Source organism: Drosophila eugracilis, unplaced genomic scaffold (assembly GCF_018153835.1).
Source record: "Drosophila eugracilis isolate 14026-0451.02 unplaced genomic scaffold, ASM1815383v1 contig_2167, whole genome shotgun sequence".
Taxonomy (NCBI): domain Eukaryota; kingdom Metazoa; phylum Arthropoda; class Insecta; order Diptera; family Drosophilidae; genus Drosophila; species Drosophila eugracilis.
Genome location: NW_024573052.1, coordinates 584,387 through 604,401, shown reverse-complemented (window position 1 = coordinate 604,401; position 20,015 = coordinate 584,387). Strand labels below are relative to the sequence as shown.

At 39.5% G+C, this 20,015-nt stretch overlaps 2 protein-coding genes across 3 annotated transcripts in view; both read right to left on the bottom strand.

The window, feature by feature from the left end:
• Positions 1–20,015, bottom strand: part of LOC108109726 (GAS2-like protein pickled eggs) — a 53,635-nt gene that overhangs the window by 10,358 nt on the left and 23,262 nt on the right. For both annotated transcript variants that reach the window (XM_017218372.2, XM_017218373.2), the window contains exon 3: positions 14,362–14,765. In XM_017218372.2, the coding sequence (XP_017073861.1) occupies positions 14,362–14,529 (168 nt within the window). In that variant the 5' untranslated portion in view covers positions 14,530–14,765. The remainder of the gene's footprint in view (positions 1–14,361; positions 14,766–20,015) is intronic.
• LOC108109729 (putative ATP-dependent RNA helicase CG14443) lies at positions 2,769–10,091 on the bottom strand. Its single transcript, XM_017218374.2, has 2 exons — positions 8,667–10,091; positions 2,769–8,603 (listed from the first exon to the last, which is right to left on the bottom strand). The coding sequence occupies exon 2, from the start codon at positions 8,396–8,398 to the stop codon at positions 6,296–6,298; it is 2,103 nt and encodes a 700-aa protein (XP_017073863.1). The 5' UTR covers positions 8,399–8,603; positions 8,667–10,091; the 3' UTR covers positions 2,769–6,295.

The window sequence follows — 20,015 nt, the reverse complement described above, 5'->3', positions numbered from 1 at the left end:
TGTAAATCAAACATTTTTAAAGCAAAAAGAGAAGCTTACACCTTCTAAAGTTAGGATTACCAACATATGAATACATATTTAAGTCACCTTTAACGATAATATACATATATACATATTTGTCCAACTTTGCATTCTTATCCATCTAACCTAGTGAACTGACATCCACATCCGCATCCGCCTCTTCAGAGTCAAGTGTCGAAGCAATTAACATGACTCTTATTCATTCTCCTCTTATCCATACGGTTCTTACTTCTCTTCTATTCTCCTTTTCCTTTTTGTTTTTGTTTTTTTTTGTGTTCCCTGGGAATAGAACTTTGAGACGGAAAGAGATGGAAAGTGGGTCGACCTGTAGTCAACCGCCTACCGCCCACGTCACTCAATCTGGCCACGCCTCCTTCATATTGCAAATACGTGACGGTGATGCGGTAGAAAAATCAGAAGAAGAAGATAGCAAGGAGGCGGAAGAAGAAGTACAGTGGAGCTTATAAAACATGAACAACTTTGTATAAAAAACAAGATTTTCTGTTAGAAAATTAAGTATGGGAGAGCGTGAATCCTTTTCTGTTTAAATTCGATTTAAACCCTTTGACTTATTGAGACTTCGTTCAAGCTAGGAAAGTTCCACTGTAATTGGTGTGTGTGTGTGTGCAAAAAAGAGAGGGCGTTATTACAGGTACGTAACGTCACGTAATTAGCTTAGATTTTTCTCTGTATTTTTTCTGCGCTTTTGCCTGTGCACAAAATGTATGTCAATATGGCGTTAATAACATTACATGACTACTAAAAGCAAATTGCAAAAAAAAAAAAAAAAAATAAAAACATACAGAAAAAAATAAAAAAAAAAGGAAAATAAAGAAATAAACTGCAACAACAGAAATAAACTCTGTCGCATTATTTGTACCGTAACATTCGACGACGTAAGCGCCGGCAGAGCAACGCAGCCGGTGCAAAAAGCATTTTTTGCTTCCGCAAAAGGCAAATTAAATAAAACAAAATTAAAGCGCGCAGAAATAACAGCAGCAGCCAAATAATAAATAAAATGACAACGCAAAAATATCACGAAAAACAAAAACAGTAGAACTTGGTTTTTCACTAACTTTTAGCAATATTACTTATCAAAATAGAAGTTAAGTCATGATTTCTAGGCATCGCAAAGTGAATGTTTTTTAAGAAATATATTTTATAAAACTGTTATTTGTTCAACAAACCAGTTTATGAATATTCACTGTACCAAACAATGGTTGATTTTTGCACTTACATAGACGCATTTGTGATTCCCTCGGAGTGTCAAAGACGGGGGCTATTTTAGAGAAGTTAGCTAAGCGGATTTGCCGCCGTTTCAACTGTTTTTTGGTTGTTGTTATTTAATTTTTTTTTGTCGCTGATTGCCATCGATTGGCACCCCAAACAAACACACATACATACATATATATATAGTAACACAATATAGCAGCAAACTGGGTAGCTCAATCAAAATCACAAAAACTGTCCGCGGCCCATTCAAAATCATATTTCAAACGCCGTTCCATCGGCGGCTTTGTCTCTTTGGGTTCAAGGTTCTCCCATGGCGATGACTTCCTACCCACAACCGTAGAGTATTGCTTATATGGCTTTGGCAATGATAGATCGATCGATTCGCTTGCAAATGATTTCTGCACAACGAAGCTAGCAGGTAACAAACAATGATCGATCTATCGATCTTCTCTCTCTGATTCAAAAAGAGTTTGGCTCACCTGCTCGGAGGTCTTTTGATCTTGGTAACGGTATTTCCATAATGCCCATAGAAGGCGTTCTTTGTTTTTTTTTTTTTTTTTCTTCTAGCTCTGTGAACCAAAGTTTATTGCTCCGTATGTGTGTGTGGGAAAATCTTTGAGTGACCCTGACGATTGGCAATTTCGATAGAGCTTACTGCAGTATCGATGAGATCACTCAGAATTAGCGATTGTCGATGACGATTGCCAAAGTCAAAGCAAAAAACTAAATTAGAAACTACATATGACTTCCGCTTGACTTAAAGCCAATGGCACTCGAAATGGAAAAAAGGCAATAATGGCAACAAGTGTGCTCTGGAAATCCGAGTAGCTCCAATCCAATTAACCTAGTAACGTTGGCTATTGTCTGCCATTTTTTTTTCCAACCATATGTTGAGACAATCGAGTATTAGTTTTCACTGATTTCACGGGAAAAATATTTCCAAAGCTACTGAATAAAAAACAAAAACATATCTTTCCCATTGGTGTTTTCTTCTTTTTTTTATAATTACACAGAAAAATTGTAAAAATGGCTTGAAATTTCTTGTAATTATTTGTGATATTGAAAGGGGTTAAAGGTTATACAAGTAGAACTAAAAGTCATCATATTATCATGCCAACATAATATGTCATAATTACAGTATTTGCTTTTTTAAGAGTTCCTTTTTTGAATACCCATTAATTAGAGTTAAATAAATTATCACAATTTTGGCTAAATACCTTTAAAATGAGACGAGTGACTTCCTTAAATGGATCCAAAGCGATCAGGTTGTTAATGACTAAGTTCGCTTAGGAGAGACCACCTTATAAGGTCAGGGGAAATGCTTCTGTATGAAATTACAGCTGTCTAAGATAGAAATAAAATATTAACGATTCTAGGGCTGAGAGAGACATTTGGGTGAAACGAAAGAAAGACGGCAACAACAGAGCTAGATGGGCATTTGGATATGGCCAAAAGTGGCAGAATTCGATGCCAAAACCCTCCTCCTAACACACAAAAAAAAAAAAAAAAAAAAAAAACAAAAACAGAAAACCAAACCAAACCGAACTGGTTTTATGCTTGTGTTGTCGGCCAAAGCCAAAACGAATTTTGAATGTGGGTGAAGTTGTTAAAAATGTGGCAAACGCAATCGAGGTTAGCTAGAGCTATGGCTATAGCAAGAACCCCTCGCGACCCCTCCCACAATGATCTGTACCTACTTGGCGCATATTTAGTTATAAACTTGAATTTAGACTCTGGCCAAATTAAAGCCAATCTATGTGCGAGCCAAGAGTCTCTAACCCCAAAGTGAGAGCGAGACTCTGACAAAATACACACCACTGGCTGCTGACTAGTTGCATGAAAAATGAAAAAATAAGATCCAGATATACAGATACAGATGGATTTACAGATGGAGAGAGATACCGAGATACAGAAATAGAAACAGAAAAACCGAAAAAAAAAACTGAAAACTTAAAACCAAGTCCGACTCAGAACAAGCCACAAATGTCGAGATCTGTTTGTCGCGCTTGTCCAATTTGTCCGATTTGGTGTGTTTCCTGTTTCGAATTGCCCAAATCCAGACCAGACCAGAGAGACACGAGAAAAGCATTACGGGTTTCTTGTTTGCCAATATGATCCATTAGTCAACTGATTAGGCTGAGCTAATCTTGAATGATTCTAATTTGAAGTCTTATTACTAGAGCAGTCTTAAAATCTACGAATTCTAAATCAAAACTTGATCCTTATCTTGGAAAAGTTAAATATTAACAAACGATCCTGATCAAGGACCTTTAACATAGAAGACAAGATTACATTATAATATTCAATTTGAGGCAAAATTGAGCGATATCCATTGGAAAATCTCTCCTCGATTGGCTCACGATCGCTGTGCTTCCGTTTTGGCCAAGATCCTTATCGACATTTGGCAATGAGTGAGTCACCCGGTTACCGCATTGACCGCCTCGTTTTCTCCAATGGATCACGGATGTCGGATCACGAAAGCCCCTTTAACGTATACAGAGATCATCACGGACGAATTATGGTGCGTGCTGCGGATAGAAATGGTAGATTGGAGACTCCAGAGGGGACCGTATTCGGGACTCGAGGGGATATCTACCACGCGGATCGTGCAAATTGCCTGGCCATGCCGGTCTATTTGGCTATTTGTCCACTTTCGGTGGGGGCAGCATTATGGTTATGTATGTGTGTGTGTGTGTGTGTGTAAATACGGAACATATGTAAATATTAATTTTATTAAGCAAACGTGACTGCAAGATCTCGAAGCGACTTGGGGTTTGGGCTATTGGAGTTTTAAGGCTTTTGGACTTGGCACATTGACGTCGCTGACAACACGACAACAAACTGTGTTTGCTTTTCATATTTGGCTTTTCAATTCACAATATTTGTGCTGGCAAAAGTAGTGTGTTTCTTTTGTTTCGGTTTCGGTTATGGATTTGTTTTGGTTTTGGTTTTGGTTTCGTTTTTTTTTTTTTTTTTTTTTTTGCACTGACAGAAGTTGACAGTTGCCATCACTCACGCATCCCGTGCGTGGGAATCACCTGAGAAGGGAGTGGGTGGTTTTAGACCGCCTGGCGGCCTTGTCTTTGAAGTGCAGATCCGGCGGATACAAGTCGAGTGAATGACCTACGTGCCATCGTTGCAACGGTCTTTATTCTTATTTTCGAGTCAGGTGAAAGCCCAATAAGCTTGACCAGATCAGGGGAAAAGACGAGGAAGCGTTATAGTCATCAGAAATAACATGTTTACTAATAAGACCTTAGATGGATATTTAATTTGCATTGTCTAAAATTCTAATATTCTTCTTAATAATCAGATAATAATTGACAGTAATTTCTTATAAATGTAAACCAATCATATCCCGTTTAATGTTAACTTCCATTTTTAGAAATAGTTTCTTTTTTTTTTTAGCAATCTTAAGTTTCCGCGATGACTCAACGAAATCGATCGATTGTTATATTGATTGCCTTTTTTGGGCTCCATCAAACCAACTCCGCCCCCTCATCGCTGACCTTTGCGGTTCTAAATTTGGAAACAGTGCAGTTACAATCGTGAGTGATTTTGTGGCTTGTGCCGGTCACGCTTTTCTTCCATCCCTAGAATGGTCATTTCGCAGTTGGGAAAATTCGCAAACTGTAAACTGCAAACAGCAAACTGCAGTCACTCACACCCCTTTTGCAAAGATCTCAAATTAGTCAGCGACACTCCATAAATCAGGCACACTCATAGTAACCAAAGGAAAACAATCGAGTGTGTAGCAGGCTCCAGGTCCAAGTCCAGGTCTCGAGGTACCATGTCCCCCATGTCCAGTTTCACTTGGGACAGCTGCCAATGTCTTGGGGTCCAAGCGATTAGCATACAATTTATGGAGGGGCGGGAGGGGTGGTTGTGGGGTTAACACTAGCGGCCATAAATAATAATCGCTAGGGGTCTTTGGCTCGCAGTCTCCGGGAGTTCGGAGTTAAAAGAGTTAAGAGTTTCGGATTGCCAGTTGGTTCCCGTCTGGCAGTTGTCGGTACAAATTGCACCGTTAATAAAGTCAAAATCGGATTAGACACGGCCTGCCGCCCCCTTTTTTTTTAGGTTTTCGATTTTTTTTATTTTTTTTTGTTAACAAAACTCAGCTGCAAGCCAAGCCACCTGTGATATCTATCGGTGATATAGTCGCGATATATATGTACGAGTACAACCCCTTCACACCCCAATCAGGCAAAAACGAACGCGGCCCACCCGATCGATTGGCCAGATATTTGATCTGGGCTGAGACTGAAATCAAATGGCCAACACAATAAATTCACCTCTAATGAATTTTGATTCATTTCCATTTGCTTTTGGCGCAAACAACTAAATAACTCCGCCAATCAATGGGCCAGCGGGTTGGTCAGGGGAGGGGGGGCCTTATAGATAATATTGACCCATATATGTCAGAAATGGACTTGGTAGGCGAACCGGCAAATCGGCGACAGAAGCCAAATGATTTGATTCGGTACGAGATCAACTCGCAGTATTTTCTAATTTACTGAACTATTATTGATAAAAAGCAATATATATCCCTAATGATTGCGGTATTTCTGCATTGGTAAACTAATAAATTCAAGTCTCAAAAGTAATAAATTCTTTAAGTTTATGTTCTATGTGTCATGTAAGCTGATAAATAAATGTTATATATACTATATAAATATCGTGATTCAAGTTAAAAGTGTATACCTTTTGAGTCGACATTATTTGAATATTGATGGGTTGTTGGCCGTGCATTTCTTTTCTGCTCTTCGCTGGCATAACGTCACGTCGTTACCGCTCTGGATGCACAACTTTCTTCGGGAACGTGCAATTGCTGCCCCCCATACGTCAGTCACCCTCCTTACCCTACTACCTCCCCTTGACTCCCAAAAACTCTACCCCCATTTGGTGGTATGCATTGGCCAAGGAAATCGATAAGAGTTTTATTGGGTCAACACAGTATTTTTATAAGAGATGGTTGGGGTTGCATTTTCCTCGTCAAGATGTTAGCCCAATGGTTTTGGTTTTTATGACTTAAATGGCTCTAAAAGCGTTGACGGAGTCGATTGCGACGGCGCTGGCGCTGACGGTTGCGATTGCGAGAGCGCTGGCTAATAATCTTTTCTTCAGCCAAAACGAGGAGATCTGGCTCAATGTGCTGGTTGTGTTTCTTGAGAAAGTCTACCAAACTCTTGGCTAGTTTTTCATTTGCCTTGGTGAAGAAACTAATAACCTCACAGTTATGGTTGCCCGAATTGATACCAGTTCTGGCCAAACGCTGGGCATAGCTTTCGATTGAGTTGGGAAAATCATAGTTGATCACATACTTAATGCCCGGTACATCAAAGCCGCGTGAAGTCATCTCGGTGGCCACGATTATGTTGTAGGTGCCGTCGCGAAAAGCACGGATTGCGTCATCACGATCGATTGAAGTAAGTCCTCCATGGATGCCTTCGCAGGGTACAAAGTCACGGACAAAGCCCACCAGTTCATTGACGATCTTTTGACGCTCAGCATAGACAATAATTTTTCCGGGAGAATCACTAGAATCATAAATTGCAGTCAGTTCCTCTCTGAGCTTATCCTTTTTTAAGCGCGGATTGATCATCTCCACACGCTGTCGAATTTTCATAATCTTTTCATTCGAATCGCTTTCGGAATCCATTTTAATCATTGTGAAATCACCCATATACTTGTTAGCCATACGCTCCAGGCTACGCGGCCACGTGGTCGAAGAGATAACCAACTGGGCGCGAGAACGCAGAAGGCAGAGCAAACGAGATAGCTGATCCTCCAAGCCTACGTAAAACATACGGTCGATGTCGTCTATGACCAGATATGAGCAACGATCTAGGTCCTCCTCGTGACCATTGGTATCCAAAATTTCCAACAGGCGACCGGCTGTGGCCACCAGTAATTCGCAATTATTGGGGCGATTCCATCTGCCACTGCCCATGAGGCAATGGCTTCTAAAATCATGATGATTAGTGTAGGCCATTGCCTCCTTATAGACCAACATGGCCGCCTCACGGCAGTCCACCAGAACCAGACAAATGGGACCCTTATTGCGGCATTTAGTATGGTTATTCTCCTTAATGTGTAGGATACCAGGAAGTAGATAGCTTAATGTTTTTCCGGTTCCCGTACCAGAAACTATCACCAAATTTGTGCCGCTTAGGGCGATCGGCCAAGATTGGGCTTGGAGAGGTGTGGGCTCCTTATAACCCTTGAGTTCTAGACCACGGATTATGACTTCACCGAATCCGCTGCTTGGGAAGCTTTTTATTGGCCTTGGAGCGGGTCGTGAATCACAGGTTGTTAGGGTGATTAGGTAGCTTTGCTGATAAGCCTCGGCTTCATTTTGCTCCAAATCGATTGGTTCCCTTCGGGTACGACAGGGACTGGGGGACCTGGTTGACGATCGATCCGTTGGAGAATCTCGAGGTGGAATAACAATCCGTGGATTCAAAACACGATGGGGACTGCGGCTTCTGGTTGGTGAACGAGTATGAATTACAGAGGAACTGTTACTCGATTGAGTCTCACTGCGATTGCGCAATTTCCAAGATTTGCGACTACGATTGATAGGGGATCTCAAGGTTTCTGGAGTTGACTTCTTCTCCTCCACATCGGTTGATGAAGAACGGCTGCGGCTTGCCGTCTCCTTGGAAGGACTACGGTCCCTGGAAGATTTCCTTGCAGTTTTGCGAGGTGGACTAATGCTCCTTGATGAACTCTTCCCGGATTGACGATTCCCGGAATTGGAGGAGTTCGACTCAGATTCCCAAGTTCCATGAATGCGCTGGACAGCGCTACGCAGTCGCGGTACTTTCTCGTATTTGTGGCGAGTCCTAGAACTGGATGTCGAACTTACCTCGTCCTCGCTGCTACTGCTGCTGCTTTGCCTGAATTTGGATTTCGACGTACGCATAGAAGCGTTAGAGGAATTGCTGGACGAGGTGCTGCTCCGGCTGCTGCTACGGTTGCTGCTCCGGCTGCTGCTCTTCCTGCTGCTTTTGCTGCTGCTCTTGCTCCTGCTCTTGCTCCTGCTCCTGCTTTTGGAGTTTGAGTTGGATTTCAGGTTACGAGATGTAGTTGCTTTTGGAGAAACATTTTCCACAGAACGAGAGTCCGAGTCACAGTCCATGGTTTTCGAAGGACTCAGAGAAGTTGCTTGAACGCATAAAAGGACAGGAATCTAAGCTAGATGAGCTTGAAGATTAAGGAACCAATTCTTAGGTTTATTTCGCTTTTTACCTTTTTTTTTTACCGTCTTTTCTTTTTTTGTTCTTCAGTTTTCAACTTTCCTCTTCCACTTTCTTACGCCTGGCCAGGAATCTAAGCTAGATAAGCTTGAAGATTTTAGGAAGCTTAAGAATTGATTTATTTCCGTTTTCACCTTTTTTTTGGTTTACCAGCTTTGCTTTCTAGAACAAGCGTTTTTGTTTTTCAACTTTCAACTCCAATTTCACACGCCTTTTTAGTTTTTCAGTTTTTTAGTTTTAGATTTTCCTTGCATCGACTTTATGCCTCGGTGTCGACTGACAAATTGCCCATTTTGTATTGCCAAATGTCAACTTTAGAATAAAATTAGACAACTCTGGTTTAAGTGTTGGTTAAAATTCGACTTGGCCAGAAATAAAATATTGAAAATGCTGTTTTATGAAAGTTTGAAGAAAAGTTAGGCTTTTTACCAAACTAAATATATTCGGTAAAAAAAGAGCATTTTAATAAGTAAATTATCATATCATAAATATAGGGTGGCCCACGGAAGATTTGCGTTTTAAAATCACTAAAAAAATATCAATATTCCTTAATTTTCTTCGAGGCTAAACTTAATCATCACGTAAACCGCAAACCTTCTACTAAATATCTGACACATTGACAATGACATTTGAAAGGGCAAAGGCTAAAATAACGATTGTTCAAAAAGCAAACGCTACATGGGCCATCCTAAAGGTTTTCTCAACATTTTAGTAAATAAAAAATAATAAAAAAAAGTAGCCTTTAATGGTCTTCGAAGAGTTCCATTGCCGGAGTAAAGACTGTACCAGTTCCGGACAGAGATACGAATACGGGCTTGAAGTCCGCTAGCGGAAGTGCAGAGCTCTCTTACTCAATCGAAAGACCCAAAAGAGAGCTGGACATTATCTGGCCCCGTTGGGTTATCAACGTATAATTGGCCACTATGTGAGTGTCTGGATGTTTGGTCAATTAAAAGCATTCGCTGGCTTTTTATCAAATTCAATTAGCCGCCGACCGAAAACCAAACAAAAATAAGAAAAAAAAAAGAAACAGCGGAAAAGACTCGGCAACAAAGTTGCTTAATGGTCTATAAAGAAGTGGGTGTACCATCACTCTCTAAGAAATATAAAACTAAAATTAAAAATCAAAAAAAAAAAAAAAAAAAAATAAGAACATAAAATATATGCAAATTCGAGAAGTTCTAACTATAGAAAATCCGTATAATTAACTAGATAAATTGGCAAGCAATTGGCTGTACAGATCGTTAAGGCTAATGATCGTCAGACAGCTAACGATCTCCTTTGGCTAATTGGCCCACAGTACGTACTATGTATGTTCCCCGCTTTGCCCCGTCGTTTTCTTAGACCACCACCCTTCGTTTAAAGTGGCCATCAAGTCGTAATTACGATCGTTGTTGGAACGATGAAGACATCAAATCGCATTGCATTGCCTTTAGAATGGCTGGCCATTCACAGAGATTTGTTTTGGTTTTAAGATACCCCAATCTCTCGTGTCTCTTTCTTGGAGTTTCAATTAAAGTTCCATTAACGCTTCGCGACACACACAATTATCAAAAATTATATTTATGCTTATGACATTTCCGGCAGTTCCCCCCGCCCCGCCCCTTTATCTTCGGCTGGTGCAAAAATTTATGCCCCCTGTCTCTGAGTCATTTCATTTATTTCGAGACAGCGCAGACAGAAGATCAAAGCAGCTTCATGATTATGCTGCACGCATATCCATCACCATATCGAGCACTCGCCTCGGGTTGGAGTTTTGTCTATGGGTGTTCATGGTAACCGTTCGGTGAATAAAGGGGGAAGGGGAGGGAAAAATATCCCAGATCCAAGATCCAAGATGCAGGTGAGACTGCTGTGGCTGCTGGGAACGCTGTGTGTGGCTACAGTGGTTAGGGGAGTGGATAATCGGCACTAACCGTATGAAGGCAGCGTTACCTTCAACACTTATCTAGTAACCAAGGCTACTATACGAGTATATGTTTTATTCTTTTCTAGATATTTTAGATAACATCTATAAAGCCTTAGTTAAAAGAAAGTGTTGGAAATAGTTATAGAGTTGATCAACTTTTCAGAGAACACTAAAAAAGTAAAAAATACTTTACATAGGAAGACTTTTACTAGATTTACTGCTAATTTTAAAGCTACTTTTTAGGTAATACCAATTAAATGAAATACTAGAAGAAGTAACATCAGTTTTAGTGGCCTGCATTCTGTGGTAAATTTGCCAAAAAGAAAAACTAAAAATCCATACACTCGGAAGAAACGAGAAGATCGACGCAGCAGGAGACCCCCAAAGGGGGCAAGGCGATCTCGTTGCCGATACGAATCCGCAGAAAAACAGAAACACAAAACAGAAAAAAAACAACTGCAATGGCAACGGCAACATCGGGGCAACAGCACAAGTAAAGACAAATTGTCTACGGGTTGAGGTCTTGCTATTGGCCTCCAGCGTGACGATGTCGGGTGCTACTGGCGCCACTCAGCGCCAACAACAACAACAGCAACAGCAAAACAGAAAAGAGGGCCAAAAAGGCAGCGGACAGGGCGGGAGGCTGTGGTGGTTATGGCATGTGCCACCCAAACCAAACCAAGCCAAACCGAAACTGAAACTAAAGAAAAAGAAAAACTAAAAACCAAAAACCAAAACAAAAACAGCCAAGCGTTTTGAATTTTGGATCGAAAGAGACCACAGAATAGAATATATATAATTGCACAAAATAATCGAAAATCAAAATATTTATAATTAGTAGTTATGATCGACAATAGTCGACACGATCAGGGTTGTGCTCTAGCGGTATCCGTCCGTGCAATGCTTCTTATCGTATCTTCACAATAATCTATATTCTTGTGACAGGCATCGATCTGTTCATGAGCATCGCAAAGTTTTCCCATTACTCTCGAGAGCTTCTTGTCTAATGGGTCGCGGACAACGTTCTTAACCTTCTTTGTAATGTATTTAACCATTTTTGGTTTAACATTATCATTAAGGATTCCTATGATCTCCACTGTTGCCAAGCTTTCGAAAGCTGGTTCGGGATTGTCGCCAATCAATTCGTTTGCATTCCATGTAATGATGAATTCCCTACATCCAGAGACACCAGTAAATGTCCAAGATATTTCATCACCTTTCGCATCGAAGGACTCCCGGATCCATCTTATTAAGATTTTCTTATTCATTTTTAACACCATACTTCTTGGAACATTCTTGAGCATCATGTTAATAGATCCCATTGCCTCTTTTATGTTTTCAAATTCGTTTTCAATGGCAAAGTAGTCTTCAATTTGGATATACCTATTAAATTCTTTACGCGCATTAGCATTACACTCCCTACAAGTCGTCGTCATTAATATTTCCTGAAAAGTTGGTTGAGGTTGGTTATCATCCGGACGTGAGACATTCCGCGTATCTGATACGTTTGCAGAATTTGTATTTTCCAGATAAGCTTTGATCGATTCCACTAACTCTTGCAAATGTAATTCAGATTCCTTAGTTTTAAAAGACTTTTTGTCAAGTCCCAGGCCGAGTTCTAGATCGACCAGATATTTATTTGGATATCCGTTTTCATCGTTGATGCAGGTTGCGTTACAAATGACTTTCGTCAGCAATGATTCTACAAATTCTATGTCAATATAACTTTTTTTGTTCCCAGATCCCATCGTCTGCTGTACAGTTCCCTTTTCCTGACTAAGATGCTTCAACGCTGACACAATTAGCTCAACCCTACGAAACATATTTTCTTTATCAGCCTGGATTGGTTGACTATACTGTTGGGTCGGATTTTGTCGGTTGATTTCTATGTCTTGATCAGTAATTGGAGGGGTTTCTCTGTGATCCTGGGACAATGATAAGTTTGGCAGAGTACAACCTGCTGTATCCTCTTCAATCTTTACTAAACTTGAATTTGGCAATTGTTTGAGCGCTGCTGATGAATCCATACTGGCAGTTGTGTGAAGTTGTGAGGAAGCGACATCTGTAGATTTCTTTGCATTTCGCAAAGATTTGGCAGATCGACTGGTTTTCGACAATGATTTCCTGGATCGGACCGGAACCATATTCAAATTCTTTTCCACCTCATGTCGATTAATCTCAAAAAAAGCCCTGAACCATTGGGCAAATTCAAGGTTTTCACGGCGGCCACCAGAAACCATTCGTTCGATTGGTATATCCTTATGAACATCACATTGTTCAAAGGCATGCGACAATAATGCTAGGTTATCCATTCCACCCCACTGTGATATATTATTGAAATTGAGTCTTGACATATTAATGGCAGATGGTCGGAGCTTGGCAAATAATTTACAATACTCAACGCCTTTCCCCAGGCTCTCCAACGTGGTGATATCTGTGCCTAAAGTTTCATTTACCCAATCTAAAATCTCACGGCGCGAATAGGTACAGGCATTACGGGTTTGTATTACGTTTATCAAAGGTAACATTTTTCACGATTCAAAACGATACCTTCTCTAACGTACTATTTTGGAAAGAAACACGTTTGTTTTACCGCTGAGCCCGATAAATGTATAAAGTTCATAGAAAATATAAAAATTTTTTAAAATAATTTTTGGCTTAGAATTGTACGCTCGTAGAAAATTTTGGTGTTGTCCGATAAACTAGTCTGTTTCAATTGACTGGTAAACTGGGATATGCCATTTAGATACTATGATTTAAATTCCAGGGTCGACTTTATAACTTAAATTTTGATTAATTCTGATTTTCCCACAAAATGACAGTATTTGGCCAATAATGGTCCGATTATGGAATGTGATACCTCGTTGAGTTTGTTTTTAAATTTCCAACAAAACTGCATTTAAAATTTAAAATGTCAAATTTTGTCAATTTTTCTCAAAAATTGATGATGTTACCCCTTATCGAAAATGCCAAATTTGGTTTCTTCCTTTTTCCTCCTTTTAGTGGCAGTATTTTGGCCATAACTAAGCCAATAGTTACTCGAATCTGGAATGACATACCTCGTTGGATTCGTTATGAAATTTCTAATAAAACTGCATTCACAGCTAAAATTGTTAATTTTCATCCATTTCTCGCAAAAATTGATGATGTTACCCCTTAACAAAAATACGAAATTTGGTTTCTTCCTTTTTCCTGCTTTAAGTGGCAGTAATATGCCCATAACTAAGCCAATAATGGTCCGATTATGGAATGTAATACCTCATTGGGCTTGTTTTTTAATTCTTATGAAATCTGCATTTAAAGTTGAAAATGTCAAATTTTTTTAATTTTTCGAAAAAAGAAGATGATGATAACCCTTATGAAAAATGCCCCATTCGGTTAGTCTCAATTTCTCCACCAAAAAAAGGGTACTTTGGCCATAATAATCTTCAGATATGAAATTATTTTAATGCCAAATCTTTTAATAATATAAAAATGATTAAAACAGTTTCAAATTTCTGTCCCTTTCGCAGTGCAGTTTTCTGTAGACCTTTAGTCCTAACCCTTCTACGAATGGCAATGCATTTGGGTTAATTTATGCCCAGCATAAGGAAATCCTTGCATTCGCCTTCTTGCCGTATCACTGCCCCTTGGCTCATTTCAGTGCTTCATTTAAATTATGAACTTTTCACAAATGCTTTCGGTTGAGCAACTAAAAGCTGGCTCAATGAACCCCCGGTGACCTGAATTTCTCCTGGTTTTTGTTTTTTTTTTTTTTTTTTTTTTGCTCCTGCTGGTGGAGTGCCGTTGGCCAGGTAAGAAGCTCTTTAGACGAGGCATAAAAGATGAAATGGAAATCTGTCGAGCTCTTAGCACTTGCAGAGTGCCAGAGTCGAGTCGAGTGTGGAATTGATGTGGAAAATGTGTAAATTTTTTCGTTTACAATTTAAGACTTACCTTGCACAATGCCACGCCTGTGTCCAAACGATCCATGAAATTCTCAGCATTGATGCTCAGTTCGGGATACAGTGTGCTAAGCCATTCTGCCAGATCCTCCTTCATGGCCTCCAGATACTCCTCGCTGGACTTGAATGGCCTATAAGACCTTGCCTCCAACATGGCCATTGCGTTTGGTTTATTTATTAATCCTCCAAAAGAAAAATAATAATCTACTTTTTCTTAGTTTTCAATTTCGATTTTTGAAGTTTTTAATTTTGTTGTTGTTTTTTTAATGTTAATTTTTGTTTGCGATTTTCTTTGGACCTTAGCAAAGATTGGTCGTCGTGTTTTCGTTACGCGTTTGGCTGCAGTGCATCGCGTCTGGTTCGGATTAGCGTTTTGGTTCGGTTCGATATTTTAAGCTGCAAGAAATAAGTATAACATAAATTAATATTTTCATCGATTTATGTTGTGGAAAACAAAGAATTTCCTCAACTATTTTACTCCTTGGCTTGAAAGCTTTTGATTGATGATATACAATCAGATTGCCAGCAAGTGGATAATAAATTGTAAAAATTGTTGCACCAAAACGGCGTAAATTTATGATTGTGCCACTGCAGCTGACATAATTATGGTACAGAAAACCGCAGCAGCGGCAAACCGCTGCCGCCACCGCCACTGCCGCCGGCAAGCAGCAACTGCAAAAGTTATACAAATAAAATCAATAAATAAAACATAAAAGTCGGTGACTTGAAAAAGGCCCAGACAAAACCAGCGGCAACAGCCGGCAACCTCTAGAAAACAAAGTTGGTATTGGTCGCCGCCAGGTTAATGGCATCTCACACCCAGACCTCCCCCCCCAGCTTCGGCAGCTCATTAACAGGTCGGTTTCCATCCACTAATTAGCGGTAAGCCCAATTGAACTGTGAACTTCGGCCAGAAGGAGGAGGATTAATGTCGAAGACGATCTGGACACCTTCCATCTGGCAATTGCCAGCCAAGGCCAGTCATAAAACTTATGGCTTATCAAAGGCGTTTATCGAATTATCGTTTCATAAGGATGCCGCAACAGGATTCGACCTTGGGCGATCAGAACAGGTTGCTGTTTTATCGTTTTCAACCGCCCCGCGTGTTATACCGCCAATGGATTTAAGGTCCCCTTCTCAAAAGCTATGTCAGCAAGACAAAGGAAAACGAAAGGCAACTTTGTATAAATTTATATTATATAGTTTATATTTATAGTTTATATTCAGGAAAAAAGAGGGAAGGATACCTTTAGTCTATAAGTGAAGGTAAAAATTTCCTATAATATTTATAGATCTGTTTACGAATTCTATTGTGAAAGTAGAACGAACTCCACGCCCTCGCCACACCTGCCTTTATACAAATTAGGCCACGTTGCTGGGTCAGATCGAAATCTTGTAAGTTAATAATAATAATAATAAGGCAAGAAAAAAAAAAGCCCAATAGGTGAAAGAGTGGGAACAAAGCTTTAAGAAATCGAATCCCATTCGCATTCGCATTGGAATTTCGCTGTTCGAATTTTTGGTTATTCGGTTTTTTTTTTTTTTTAACTTTTCGGTTTGTGTTTTAAATGTTTTGTGTATTTAATTCGCCTGGCTATTGGATCCGTTGGTCCCCGGAGCTGTATTAAGTGCTTACGTAACCGCCTGCCTCGATTCCCGATGAGGCGCTTGGTGGTCTTAATTAAGGCGCACCGATTTGGCCACTTACGTGTTTCTTTAAAGTGATCAGGCGGATTCGGAATCGGATTGCGATTGGGCTACGGATTCGTTGTATTCCTATTCGTATTCGTTTTCGGACAAAGTACACAAAAACCCATATGTGTGTGTGTGTGTGTTGGCTAATTTGCTGGCCATTGATGGACGAAAAACCTCGGGGGGTTTGGGTCAAATCCGCATCTCATCCCCGCAGATTTCACTTTCGCACTTGCGAAAATCTTTTTTTTTTTTTTTTTTTTTTGCCTAGATCGATCAATCTATTCACATGCCACGCCCCCCTGCTGCTGACCTAAGTTAGAGAATGACTGCAAAATACGAAAAAAAAAAAAAAAAAAAAAGTCACAAACTTTCGAGACAAACAAATATGCAAATGCTCGCTGGCCTTTTGTTCGAATGATTAGCGGTATTTTTGAAAGTGAATTTAATTAAAAAATCCGCATCCAAACACAGCGAAATGTATAAACAACATACACATAGGATGCGTCGTTGGCATCGATTCGCATATAAGGCCTGTCCCATTCCATTCCAATGCGATCCAATCTCCTCCCATCGCCAACTCCGGTAATTGAATGTTTGCGCCTCTCTTAAAGTTTTTTTTTTTTTTTGTATTTTGGCCATTTGCCGATTTCCACATTTGAAATTGTCATTACAACTCCCCCGCATTTCCCCAAGTTTATTGTTTGGTTTTTATATTGCTTTGCTGTTCGGCCAGGCGTGAAACTTGTCCCTTATCTAAACTGAGTTCCCAGACCTTATGGCAATAGAATTGATGGGTTCCCATCATATTCATTATCAGTGCCCAATCTGACCTTGTCTATCTTTCGAAAAGGAACTTGCATGTATTCAGTAATCATCTAAATGGTATTACTATAAAGTTCTTATCTCTTAAATTGTCTTAACTTAATTTTTATATGATCAATTTATTTTTAAACGATTTATGAAGGGTTGTAGAGATTTGAATCCTAACTTCCTAGTTATATTCCAAAGATTACTTTATGAAGTAAGTTTGATAGTTAAAACTATTACAACATTGGGATTCGATTCTTGATATTATTATCTTTTCTTTTTAGTCTTTTTAGCACTTAAAACTAAACAAGTGAACTAATGATTCCCTCGCCTCAGACTCTACAATATGCTTGCACTTTTCCTTGGCCTCTCCCCCCTTTTTTCACGGTGGTAAAGTGTGAATTACCGAATGACAGTAAAAGTGATCGAGACAGCTTTGGCCATTTAAACAGTGAATATGAAAAATATGCTATAAAAGTAACGAATTCAATCTTTTTGTTGACTTTTTCAATTAACAATTACAAACGTAGCGAAAGAGATGTTGGGTCATGCGAATGAAGTTTCACAATACCAAAATATTGGGTGGGGGAGGGGTGGTGATATGATGGAATCAATAGCAAAGTTGGATACTTCAAAGTGTCAATGAAACAAGATATCAAGTATCTATTGCATATCCAAGAGATACTCGACAATATCAGGTTGATTAAAGCACTAGAAAAATATTACACATCACATTCAAGCCTATGTGGAGTGTTAAAAGTATTACTTTGTTAGTAACAGAAATGCAGTTTCATTTTTTTGTTTTTAGTGTATTTCCAAGAGAGTTCTCCTTCACAGCTCATTCCTCATATATATTTTCTTTCTTTTATGCCACCCAAACGTTCAATGACACTTGAAGCGACAATCGAAACGATTTCGTTTCAGGCCACAACATTCAATGGGGAGTACAGTTCACACTCCCACAACCACACTCCACCCCTTTACCAGGCAGCTTCATCTCGATCTCCACCACCACTCTCGAAATCATCCGAACTTGATGCACTCGCATCTGTCAGAAATTTCAGTGTCGAATGTGGAGCAGAGACCGTGGACCATGGACCATGGACCATGGACCATGTACCATGATTTTGACAGTGCCCCGTGTGTGTGTGTGTGTGGTGTATGTGAAATGGGATGCAGCTCTGTCTCCGTTGAGTGCTCCCCATTGAACAACAACATTTCAAATCTCGTTCAAGTGCAAAAGTTATTTTCACAAGTTATTATCTATCCATTTTCAGCCATTGAGCCAACAATGGTAAAACAGCACTCGAATGGAGTTGCCTCCACCCAAAGTTTCAAACCACCTCCCCCCTCTCCCTTTTTAAACGCCCTCCTTTGCATACATATAGACCATACCATATGAATGTTTGACTCCTTTTGTGGCCATTCCCTTTTGGCTCCTTTTGTCTGCTGTTGATGCATTGTCATCCACCCATCGGCGGCCACCCCGCCATTGCATTCCATCTTATGGCATATCCCATCAGCGGGCCATCAGGCGTCGTTGCCATAAATGTCAGCACTATCCCTATTTCTATACCTCCCGCCCTGCATTTTCCGCCTGTTTCCCTTCGCTCATTTGGTTAAATGCACTTGCCGGAGTTTCCTTTTTGACGCTTTGTCTCCGCTTCGTTTCGCTTCGTTTCGTCATTTACGGCTAAATCAATAGACGCCAGACAAAAGGAGAACCGGCGCCGCCGCCATTCTATAGTTAAGATTCAACAAATATTATATATAATATGCAAAAAGACAGTTTTAGCATTGAGTGGGTTGACTGTACATATTGACAGTGGTTTGTATTTTGGAAACTATTAGCCGTTTTATAGGAAATATAATCAAATCTCCATAACTCCACCTCAAGCGACGACTGTGAATTAATTATAGTATAATTAATAGCTATAAATAAAATAAAACTAAGCTGCAAGGTGATTTATAGCATTCCGATGGTATCTTACATTTCTCAAAAGAGGATAAAAAACATAAAAAATCGAACATGATACGGCTTTGAAAAATTGCATATTTTATGGGAATCGAATTTGGTCTCTCTGATATGTTATTAATTTGCTGATTTTGGACATATGTTAAAATTAATTTATAATTTAAACGCTATTTATGCATTTTTTTTATTGATTCCATGGTTTTCTTAGCTGAATTTTTCATTTAATCTTTACGATTATTGTAATTTTGTGAAAAAAACTTGTGATTGCAAAATTGCCCAATAAATTGATTGAGTTTGGTTAATGTTATATCATAAAGTTCCAAGCTTTTTGGTCGGGGTCTTAGAGTGCCATACTCGTATATTATATAATATTTATATTTAAATCATATCCTAGAACCACTGCTACTTACATCTATATATGTATTTTTTAGTCAGATGATGTTGGGGACTGACGGTGATGTCGCCTGACGATTTTATTGGAGTGTGGAGTGGGTGGGTGGCGTGTGTGTGTGGGAGGACGACGACCTTGGACTAGCTGAGCAATACGAGGAAGGGGGCTGATTACGAGAGTGGGTGGAGGCTACCAATGAGCGAGTAAGGAAATCCACTGGCATCGGGCCAAAACTAAAGTTCACAAAACTGACTCACCCAAAGCAAATAATTGAGCGCCAACAACAACAACAAGAAAAAATAAAACAAAAATTTATATAGAAACACAAAGAAAGAAGTGTTTTTTTTTTTTGCTGTATTTTGTCGTCTGGCCTTAAGTAGATCAAACTTCCACTCACACACATGTTAACCTTCTAAAGCCGCTATATCATTTGAAAGGGCAAAGAAAATACAACACAAAAACTACAACAGAACTGCAAATCAGCGGCTGGCGGCAGCAGCAGCAGCAGCAACAACAAAAACTTGTCAGCTGAATGGCCGCTTTTTGTAGAAATGTCGCAGAAACTTAATTTACAATTTATTTTGCCTCCGTCTGTGTAAGAAGAAAAAAAAAGACAGAAAAAAAAAACAAAAACAAACAAAGACAAAGCTGCGACAAGTTAAGAATTCGAAACAAGAAACGCAACTTAAGCTGCGTAGGTTTCTTAAGTAACTTCAAATGTTTTGATTAGACTTTAAATGACAAAAACAACAACCACAATAGCTCAGCTCCAAGCTGG

Coding starts and splice junctions, on each gene's coding strand:
- LOC108109729 (XM_017218374.2), bottom strand. CDS start 8,398: ATGGACTGTGACTCGGACTCTCGTTCTGTGGAAAATGTTTCTCCAAAA.